Below are 11,928 nucleotides of genomic sequence, written 5' to 3'. Positions count from 1 at the left end.
TATCCTTCTTCCAAAGGCTGAACCCCAACCCTAAGGACCCTCAATTGGCAAATATCCTTACTAAGTCACTTAGAGGTCCTAGAATAAAATATATTTGTAACAAGCTCAACGCATATAACCTATATGCTCTAGCATGAAGAGTGTTGGAAAAGAACATGTTTCTTCTGTAAAGAGTCATGTCTTCTCAAATAGGTTCCTTAGATTTTGTGTGTGTGTCTATATATATATATATATATATATATATATATATATATATATATATATATATATATATATATATATATATATATATATATCTGTGTGTGTGTGTGTGTGTATACTTCTTTACAGTATTGATAATCAATCAAAAAATACAGTTGTCAAGTATATTTATTTACACATAGAAAGCAAGTACAACTAAGTCATTTGAAGTTTGAATCATGTTTATAGTGTTTGTGACAAGGAATTAGTGTTGCAGCCTAAATTCCATTTTTTGGATTATCCCATATCATCTAGAAAGTAACATTAAACCCAGAAAATTCCAAGGATCAATTTCCAGGCTCTGCATTGATCATCTACAGGAAAAAGATATTAGACATATACAATGGAAGTACATTTTTCTCCTACTTTCCATGGGTTTGAAAGCTTGTTTTGGAAGCACTAGACATGGAATTCAAAACAGATTCCCATGAATCACTAAGCTATCTTCTCAGAAAAAAACTAGCAATGCCAGTGCCAGAAACAAATATGCAGTAAATTAACTTTAGATCTGACAAATGTATGAAGTACGAACAACAATTTTCATTCTCTCCCTTTTAATTAGCAAGACAGTTATAACAAACATCAATGTTTTGAAAACCGATATGTGCAAAAGGCTGATATTTAAGAATCCAATATCTTTAAAGTTTTATCAGCAGGTTTGCATTCTTCAAGAGCAGAAGCCACGTACTGCTAGAGAGAGATGGTATAAGTAACGAATTAAGTACATAGAGGTGCAGATTCACTAATCTGCTATTGTATGTACATCTAGGATGACACTGCTTATTTATTGAGGGTACATAAACTTGCAGTGTCGGAAGGATGGGAAAAAGAACGTCAGAGTTTGAAATATCATAGAACAAGATGTACTTCCGAATGCAAGTAATAAACTTCCAGGGCTCTCCTGTTCCCTGAAGCGCCTCAAGTTTTGCGCCTGGCATAAAATTTTAATGAGTGCCTTGGTAATTGGTATAGCGGAAAATATGTCATCAATATTTGAACTACATGGAAAATTAATACCTAGTGGAGACAAAGCCCTGACCTAATTGCATCTCTCTACATCACTTCAAATCACATTAATTTGCAAAGAAACTTAAAACTGTTATCTTTAGGAATGGTACATTTAAGGACAGCCTTCTCCTATTATAGTAATTTCAGACTACACTCCACATTAACTCTACTAAACACTTGTTTGCCTCAGTCTTGAAACACACTTGTAAGCCAATTAGTAATTCAGTAAACTATGGATCCTTGCTCACATAGCTATGCAAGCTTCAATGAACATTACTCAAATTCTGATGAACATTTACTTCTAAAGCAACAAGCATAATAATGATAAAAAATTTGATTAAAGGCAATGAAGGCAATTTATACCATACACCCCGGCGTATGGCTCTATGTGCGCCCAGCTTCAATATGACGCCGTATGGAATTGATAAGTAACGGCTTTTTTTTTATTGTTCCGTTATCGCCGTTAAGTGTTAAGAAGAGGGAATTGAGCGAGGGTTTCTAAACTGATGGTGTCGAACATGTCTGTTGGATTAGAAACACTGTATCGAGCTGATTTTTCGATTTGCTCTATATTTCGCAATTGTTGGATGTAAGTCATGGATGAATCGATTGCGCAGCAGCATGAGGCGGAGACAGAGCAATTGTGTAGATTTTAGGATTGAATGTCATAGTAAGATGGACTGAAAAGATATTTTATGTGTTTATGATTATGTATATTGTGCCATGTGTTTATGTGTATTATAGTTATGGATTATGTACATTAATAGTAGGGGTATTTAAATTGTACGTGGTTTGTAGCTGATCAGGATTTGGTAGGGATGTCAGTGTGTTCGGTTGATGAAGCATATGACATGTATAATGACTATGCTTTTAGAGTAGGTTTTAGTGTGAGGAGGGGTAAGCAAAGATATACTTCTGCTACAAAAACAATGAAGACGAAGATGTTTCATTGTTCGAAGGATGGATTTAAAAGGATTACAGGAAAAGGGTTTTATTCTAAAATTGATAGTCGTACAGGTTGCAGTGTATTTGTCTAATTCGATTTACATGAGAATGGGATGTGGATTGTTTCGAAGCATGAGAAGTTGCATAATCACGAATTGGTTCCACCAAGCAAGAGTTACCTTCTAAGGTCACATAGGATGGTGTCTAGGAATCATATTTCCTATCTTACTGATTTGAAGAGCAGTGGTGTGTCTGTTGCAAATGGTGTAAGATTCCTTAAAACACAATCAGGGGGATCACCACTTGTTGGTTTTACAAGTAGGGATGCATATAACTCTTTATGTACCGATGCATTTAACAAATTGGATGGGACTGATTCAAACACACTGATTGAAATATTCAAACGGAGGCAGTCAAGTGAAAGGGATTTTTACTTTGATTTTGAGGTGGATTTGGAGTCAAGGTTGTGTAGTTTTTTTTTGGGAGGGATGGACGAATGAGGAGAGATTATGATTTGTTTGGGGACTTTTTAGTTCACGATACAACATATCGTACTAACAAATATGACATGATTTGTGGACCTTTTGTTGGCATGAATCACCATTGCATGAATGTTATGTTTGGATGCGGTTTTTTGATGAATGAGAAAACTGAGTCATTTGTATGGTTGTTTAAGACATTTTTGAGGTCTATGGATTACAAAAGTCCACAAAGTATAATTACTGATCAATGTGCTGCTATGACTGCTGCAATTGTTCAAGTTTTTCCAAGTTCACAACATCGGCTATGTATATGGCATATTGGTGAGAACTCAAAGAAGCACATTAAAGGGTTAAGAAATCAAAAAGATTTCTTAGATATATTCAATTGTTTATTTGAAGTATACGGATACAGAGGCAGAGTTTGAATTTTACTGGACAAGGCATGTGTCTGATTTATGCTTCGTTATTTTTCTTTTTTATATTATTAGTTTATATTGACTTATCATTGAATGACTATATTTAGATTATATTTTACAGAATACAGAATTAATTTTTTGGATCAAGTTTATGTGTATTTATTTGATAGTTTATGTGTATTCATGTATAAGATTATGTATATTAGTCTGTTCTGTATGTGATATCCAGATATGCTTGTAGGTTTACTTTAATATATTTATGGCATGTTATTTCAGGATGGTTAAAACATATAAATGTCACAATAATCATTGGATTGAAAAGCTTTATGGGTGTAGAGAAAAATGGTGTCCTGCATTTAATAAAGATTATTTTTTGGGTGGGATTTTATCTTCTCAAAGGAGTGAGACCACAAACCACTCTATTTCTAGAAGGTTGTCTAAGACATCTGGTCTGTGTGATTTTTATAACTCATTTGTTGGGGTTATATCAGAGTGGAGAAGTAGAGAGAATGGGGAAGATGTTCGATGTTCACAAGGTGTACCTACAATGGTGATGGATAATGTTAAGATTCTGTTGCATGCTAGGGAAATTTATACAATTGAGATATACTATTTGTTTAAAGAACAATTTTTGAAAGGTGGATCATGCTATCAAGAGTGTGTGATGTTGGAAGATGGTGTGTACAAGTATCATGTTTGGAGGCCTGATGTTGATATTATTAGGCATGAAGTGATCTTTAACAATAGACAAATGGACATTGGATGTAGTTGCAAGTTGTTCACTGAATTGGGGATTTTGTGTTGTCATTGTTTACGCATTCTAAATGTGCATTGTGTTTCTGAAGTCCCTGAGAAGTATATTTTGAATAGGTGGACTAAAAAAGTTGTTGAAGTTGATAATTTTGATATAATGTCTAGAGTTGATAGTGGTAATGGTGCATCTTCTGTTTGGTTATTAGAAATCATTAGGAAATTTCAGAGGCTTGCTGTTTACAGTCAGGAAAATATCGAAGGACGGAAGATTTGTGAAGAAGCAATTGCAGATGCAAGGAGAAGACTTGAAGCTGAATGTGGTGGTAGTTTATTTGAAGAATGTGACATAGGATCGTCAAGTGGTGTTATAAAGGATCCATCTACTAGGTGGATGAAAGGGTTGCGGAATAGGAGGGTGAGCAGTGTTATTTCAAAGAAATATAACAAAGCAAGGGGACGGAAGCATCTTGCACATATGGTTGCTTCCAAAATAAAATCTGCTGTTCAGTCTCAAGTTGAGGATGATATTTTAAATATTGCTGGGGATGGATATCTTGTGCATCCAAGTTCCGGAGGTTCTAATTTTTGTCACGTTAGCACAATGTCAAGTATGGAGGACAATTAAAGCATATGTTAGTGTTAATCATCGTAGTTATATGTATCATGTACAGAAGGATGTTGAATCATATAACTCAGCAGTAATAAAATAGACATTTATTATGATTTGTGTTGTTTTAAAAGTTTATGTGTATTCATTATATAGTTTATGTGTATTACTTCATATGATTATGTACATTTTTATTTGTGTTAATTACTTTTATATATTTATGTACATTTTTTTTAGATTTGCAGTTATCAGTATAGGGAAATGATATGCTTGGTCCTATGTGTATTCTGTACATGGATTATATTCAGTAGGATGTTTGATTGTATAAATTAGCAGAAACAAAATATTTGTCAGACTTTTTTTATTAGTATGTGCACTGTTTTAAAAGTTTATGTGTATTCATTATATGGTTTATGTGTATTACTTCATATGATTATGTACATTTTTATTCGTGTTAATTACTTTATATATTTATGTACATTTTTTGTTAGATTTGCAGTTATCCGTATAGGAAAATGATATGCTTGGTCTTATGTGTATTATTTGAATGGATTATATTCAGTAGGGTGTTGGGTTGCATAACTTAGCAGAAACAAAGTTATTTATCAGACATTTTTTATTAGTAGGTGTACTTTTTGAAACGTTTATGTGTATTCATTTTATGGTTTATGTGTATTACTTTATATGATTATGTACATTTTTAATAGTTTATAGTTTGTGTAGTATTTGCATTGATTATGCACAAAACTATATTGGGAATATGAAAAATATAGAATACGAGTAAACATTATCTTGGATTACCAAAAGGATTTTATACAAATTTCTGATAATTGTAAATCAACAGAAACTTCCAAAAATTGAACCAAAATACAAGTAAGTTTGAGCTTGGATTAACAGAATTGCTTTTCACAGATTCTTGTTAGTAGTTTCACTTTTATTTCTTGTAGATGTCCCTTGCTGAGTGCATGACTGTTTCCATGTATTCATTGTTCTTCCACATGAGTATGTTTGCTGCATATTTGGCTCTAAGTGATGTAATGGAAGCAGCCTACAATAAATAAAAGATAGATGTTAAAATTAGAAGAAACAAGAGATAACATGTGTAATGTAGAACAAAGTTGATTATTACTTACATCATTATCTCCCCCCCCCCCCCCCCCCCCCTCGTGAAACCAGTTTCCCACTTGTCTACCTCAGTCCCTTTGTAAGTTTCCATGTGGCGCATGCAATACACGCCACAATCTGTTGTGTTCTCTTCATCCTGCCATAGCATTTGAATGCACTCCACTTCAATATTCTTCACTTTCCTAGCAAGGGAGTTTTTCTTTGATTGGAGGTATTTGTAGAAAGCTGTTTTCTGCACAATTTAGTAATTGTAGTGTTTAATTAATTTGAGTAATGTAGATATTAAACTATAGGCTATAGATATTAAATAGGAGTATTAGTATATCTTACCAATTTGGCTGGGCAGTTCTCATATCTGTTTTTACTTGGTATTCCTTCAGGCAATAGTTTGTTGTCAATGATTTGAAGTTTTGACTTGGGGATGTTAAAGCACATTAAGTAGTAGTGATTGTGCCTCAAGATTGTAAAGAAAACCTAAAATAAATAATCAAAAGGGATTTAACAAACTGTGTCAAATACAGACGTAAATTCAATAATCTTAGAATTCATATAATTAGGTATATATATGAATTCTAATTAGGTATATATATATATATATATATATATATATATATATATATATATATATTACTTACAAGACTTGCATCTGTTATATCAATAGCAGTCCCCCTCAACTGGTAGTCAATATTTGTACAGAAGTCACCAACATTCATAGTCCTAGCTTTTATTTCAACCTTTTCAAGCGTCATCTGTAAAGAAGAGGTTGGGTGTCATATAGTACATTGTTTTAAAAAATGCTTAGTTCTAGACGTGTACTTACGTAAGCAGCCTCTGAGAAGAAGATCCTCTTTGGTTGATCAATTGCTCTTTTCATATCAAGCACGGTCAATCTGTATGCCCAAATCTGCAAGATATTGGTAGCTAGTTTCCCACTTGCCAGTGTTGCAATGTCCTCTCTTGTTGCAAACAGATCATGGGCAGAAAACAACATTTCACTGGAAATAAACAAAACAAGTTGATATTACAAAATAAACATTTCACAATTTAAAGTAATCTACTGTTGCCCCATAATGTAAATGTATAATGTACATAATGTTATGAAGTAATACACATAACGTATAACCAGGATACACATAATTTTGTGTTTAAGAATAGCTGTTATTTATGATGAGGTATAGCAACTGAAAACATTTATTATAACAAGTTATAGAAGAAATACACACTAAGAAGGGTAGTCCTCTTCATTTGGTGGCAGGAACGCATAGTCCGAGATCAGTTTTTCCCTGGCTGAAACATTCTTGAGCTTTGAAATGTTGCTTGTCCAGTATGGGGATCGACAGGCTAGAGGGAGGTTCTTGAATTTTCGTTGTGGCCTTTTCCGGACATTGACATCTTCAATATCATCTTCAGATTCAGCCATGATGCTTTGTAAAGACAGAAAAGTAATTATTAACATGTTTTAACTTTTAAGCAATAGGCATAATAGCATGATTAAATAATTACTAAGGATAAAAATGTACATAATATTATAGTAGAATACACATAAAATATGAAAGCAATATACATAATCACATTTGGTTTATGATTGATGAGATATTAAACTGAACCATAAATGTACATAATTACTAGATTAAACACACATAAGGATACTATTAAGTGATAAGTGAGTTTTACCTATCAAACTCAATTTGTTCTGGAGTTTGTTGTTCCGGGGCTGGTAGTGATTGGGTTGAACCATCAGCCATGTCATCAACCAACTGCTCCAAGAGTGTTGCAATTGGGGTAATTGGTGTTGTATTTTCCTCCATTGTTTGTGGTGGTGGTGTGGTGGGTGATGCTGATAGTGTTGCTGCTTGCGGTTCAGATGTTGGTTCGTGTGGAGGTGGTGTTGTTTTAGGTGGAGTTGCATTTGTTGGGGCTTCTTCAGGAGTAGCATCACAGCCAGTTGGCGTTAGCAGATGAAATGTGGGTGCAGGTATGTCTGCAGTCGACATGTTCTTCAATGTAGCCAGGAATGCCGCTTCAAGTTCAACAACTGCATCCAAGAAACTTTGCTGGCTGTATATATCGTTATCTCGTAGCAGGCTCTCTGGTGGGGTTGGATTCGGGCTTGGTGTGAGGTTGGCATTAGTGGATAAGTTGCTGAACACATTCTTTATAATGTCAACGACAGAGGTGTTTGCCCCAACCCCTGCCATGACCTCACCGAACTCCATAATGCTCGTGGTCATGTTTTTCAATGCTTTGGTGACCTTTTCAACTTCTTGACCTTGTGGCAGTTCATGTGGTGGTGGCAGTTCATGAGCTGGTAGCTGATGTGCAACTGGGATATATTCAACAACTTTCCCCCTTCCAAAGCCGCCTATGTTTCTTTCAACCTTGACCCTTGCTCTCAAATCGCTTGAAGTCCATGAAGTGATGGTGGGAATTCTCTTTCTGACTATCTCTCCTTTAACCTGCACCTTGTCTAGGTATGCCAGCTTCAAATAGAGAAACAAAAAAAAAAAAGAAAAAAAAAAAAGATAAACCATTCAAAATTAATATCAGTTCAGATTAATAATGTTCAGGATGACATAGTAGAATACACATAACTTTATTAAAAAATGTACATAATTATAGACTATAATATACATAATGTATATCAAGAATACACATAAAGTTGTAGGACAATATACAAAGTGCATACCAATAGGAAAGTTGCAGGCCTAGTGAAGGCTGCATCACGCTTGCTTTTCCATGTTGTGGTGGTGTCAACAAGAGATCGTATTGTGTAAGCACACCAGTTGAAGTCTTGGATTTTGCTGACATCTTGCAGTGAATAGAGGAGCCTGTAGTTGCAAAACATGTTCTTGAAACCTCTTATCAATGTGGAAACAATGTAGATTATAAAGTCACGTTTGAACATGTCGCCATTATCACGCCTCTCAATGATGCCATTCAGCATCTGGCTTGTTGTTGGTGTGCCTGTCTTTACACCCCACCGTTCTCTCCAAAGTGTAACCAAGCGCTTGTACTGTGGGTCTTTGCTCGTTACTTCAGCCTCTATAATAGTCTGTTGGCCTCTGGGGATACCAAGTGTTGAATGTACATCATCATCTCCTAGAAGGAGCTCTTACTCTTCCATATGTATCGAGCATCTACCAACATCAAAGCGCTCAAGAAGGTATCTCAGAAGTTCACCATCACATGTCTCGAACAGCTTGGTGCTGTTCTGGGCTCAAACTGCTGACAAGTGCACAGAGCTGCTTTGGGGAGGTCCGTACAGCTAAGTAATCACTGTGTTTTGGTTTTTTCTTCTGTTTTTCCTCCTTTCTTATCCTCTTTGGGGCTTTCTTAGGTTCGGCAGCTGTACTGGTGTGGGTTGTCTTTTGTTTTTTGGCAGCAGGATGTTTGGGGGCATCATTGGTACCTGTTCTGATTTCAACATTTGATGGTTCAGAACATGTTTCAGCACCTTTTGATGCAGTAGCAGTATTTTTCTTTCGTTTACCCTCACTGGCAATTTCTCGTAGTGTAGGATCAGATGTGATTGGAGGTGTTGACGTAGGTGCAACATTCTTATTTCTTGGAGATCTCCGGGGATTAGTGGTTGTAGTGGTTGACATTTCTGTAATAACACAATACACATAAATACAAATCTAAGGAATAGGTAACACTAATATTAACACCAGACAGACAATATATTGGGATTGAGAAGTTTACAGGGGTGCAAATGTTTAATGTACATAATGTTGAGGTATAGCAACTGAGAACATTAATGTACATAATCTTATATCAGAATAAACACAAGTATAAGTAATATGTAACCCTAGTTGACACTGCTGTAATAACATAATACACATAATCACAGTTCTAAGTAATAGGTAACACTAATATTAATACCAGACAGACAATATATTGGGATTGAGAAGTTTACAGGGGTGCAAATGTTTAATGTACATAATGTTATGAAGTAATACACATAATATATAACCGGAATACACATAATTTTGAGTATAAGAATAGCGATTATCAATGATAAGGTATAGGAACTGAAAACACTAATGTACATAATCTTATATCAGAATAAACACAAGTCTAAGTAATATGTAACCCTAGTTGACGTTGCTGTATTAACATAATGCACTAATATCATGAATGTCTGGAATGTAGTAATACCATGCTCATAGTGTTATGCAATAGTAGTTATGCTCACCTTTTTCTTCGCGTTGTTGTATTGTTCTTGCAGAGGAATGTGATGAAGGATCAGAGTTTGCGGTTTTTGCCGTCTTTCGCGGAAAATAGTGATCGTGTTTGAATGCTTGAGAGTGGTAATGGAGAGATTTTGTGAAGAAGAAAGGTTTGATATATATATATATATATATATATATATATATATATATATATATATATATATATATATATATATATATATATATTTTTTTTTTTTTTTTTTTTTTAAACTGCGATTGGACGGACGGAGAGGCGTCCGTCCCGTCAAATGTCACTAACGGACTAAACTTAAAACGCCACCATTTCGCAAATAGGCGCATAGACCTACGTGCAACGTGGTGTATGGTATAACGATTGGGCAATGAACATACATCATGAAGCCCACCAGGACTGATACGGCCCAACATAATGAAGATCCATTAAGAGTACCAATTAGGCCAATCGCAAGGACCAAGTCCAATTAATTAAGGAAACTCTTCATTGGTGATGTTCAAAGATGGTAGAAATCCAAGTCAAGTCCATTTGCAAAAGATGAAGAAGAACTCAAGGCTTTTTATAATTGTTTAAGTGCTGATTTTGGAGATTAAATTAGGCCCAAATAAGCCTTATTATTTTTTGTCATCATTATTTGAAATTGTTTGGAATTAAAGAGAAAACAATAGTTTGTATTTAGAAAGGATTCCTTAAATCCCTTTCTAAATAGAACTATATTTACTTGCTTTCTAGATTAGGTTTAAGACTTCTTTTTTTTTTTTTTTTTTTTTTTTTTTTTTTGTATTTAGAAAGGATTCCTTAAATCCCTTTCTAAATAAGATTATATTTACTTGCTTTCTAGATTAGGTTTACGAATCTTTTTCCCATTGTATTTAGGATTACAATGCTGCCCTATACCTATAAATAGGGCACATCCATATCAGTTTTAAGCAGGCTTTAATTCAATAAAATTCTTAAGGTTTTCTTTACACTTGTGTAAGAAACCTTATGGCTAATTGTGGACTCAATTAGTTGCTAGTCGTCGACTCGACTAGCAAATTGATTCGTGGACTCGAATCAATTCTTCATTTCTTCAACCTTAGATTTAGGTTCGTGGACTCGTTCTTGAATCGAAGGAAACTAGATCCGACTCTAGTTGATTGAAGATTGCATCATCGAGGTACTTGAAGCTACAATGGGATTCTTCAAAGTCTTTGAGGATTCGAGACAAAGGGTTTCTCGTGAAGTTTAAGGTATTTTTGATCCATCTCTATCTTTACTTTTGAGAGCATTCTTGAGACAATATTCCATATTATTTTAACCTTGGACTAGGTTCATATCAATTTGGTATTCAAAGCCTTGGTTTATCTCATTCTTATCTTACATACTATTTTTTTCATGTCTTATTCATTAAAAAACCCTAAAAAAAATTTCCTTTGCATTCTTGATTGTGTTCTTGAATCTTGATACATGTTCTCCAGTTTCTTGAAAAACAATCCCGAAAGAGTTTTCCCTTTTTCCCGTCCAATATCAACGAGACCTCACACCTCCTAAGCACCATATTACCACATATTCTGTAAATAAAACAAACTCATCTCACCCTTACCTATATCCAAAGCGCATTTACGCGCAATCACGTCGTAATCATACACTGTCTAGATTTCCGTGTTCTGTGACCAGTTTCAAAGAATGACCTATATCTAGAGATCCACTAGTTAGTTTTATCTGAAATTTTGATATGTTGTAGATCTCTTCTGGGGAGTTCTTTTGATATATTATATACTTGCTAATTCCTTACGGTCATTGAGATATTGATCTTCGAAGTAAGGGCAGCGTTTCTATTTTTCTGGGTGATTCTTGAAATTCTTGATTATGTTTTGAAGAGGTTGTGTGGACCTTCTTGGTCCAAAATTTTTGTTGATAATTACAGTATTTATTTGGAGGTTACTTATCAAAAAAATCAAAAAAAAAATCAAGAAAGTTAAAAAAGAAAAAAAAAAAAAAAAAAAAAAAAAAAAAAAAAAAAAAAAAAAAAAGAGAAAGCAATAAAGAAGAAGAATAAGGTTGGGGAAAGAATTTGGCTGGTAGGAGAATTTTGAAGGGACAAGGAAGGGAAAAAGTATAGGGTTTGAAGGAGTTCTTGATAGGATTCATTCCTAATTGGTTG

At 34.4% G+C, this 11,928-nt stretch overlaps 1 protein-coding gene across 1 annotated transcript; it reads left to right on the top strand.

Annotated features, from left to right (window-relative positions):
* Positions 1 to 2,306: 2,306 nt before the first annotated feature.
* Positions 2,307 to 4,469, top strand: LOC109179757 (protein FAR1-RELATED SEQUENCE 5-like). Its single transcript, XM_019329253.1, has 2 exons — positions 2,307 to 2,656; positions 3,368 to 4,469. The coding sequence occupies exons 1-2, from the start codon at positions 2,307 to 2,309 to the stop codon at positions 4,467 to 4,469; spliced, it is 1,452 nt and encodes a 483-aa protein (XP_019184798.1).
* Positions 4,470 to 11,928: the final 7,459 nt, after the last annotated feature.

Source organism: Ipomoea nil, unplaced genomic scaffold (genome assembly GCF_001879475.1).
Source record: "Ipomoea nil cultivar Tokyo-kokei standard unplaced genomic scaffold, Asagao_1.1 scaffold0980, whole genome shotgun sequence".
NCBI lineage: Eukaryota > Viridiplantae > Streptophyta > Magnoliopsida > Solanales > Convolvulaceae > Ipomoea > Ipomoea nil.
This window is presented reverse-complemented; position numbering and strand designations above follow the sequence as displayed.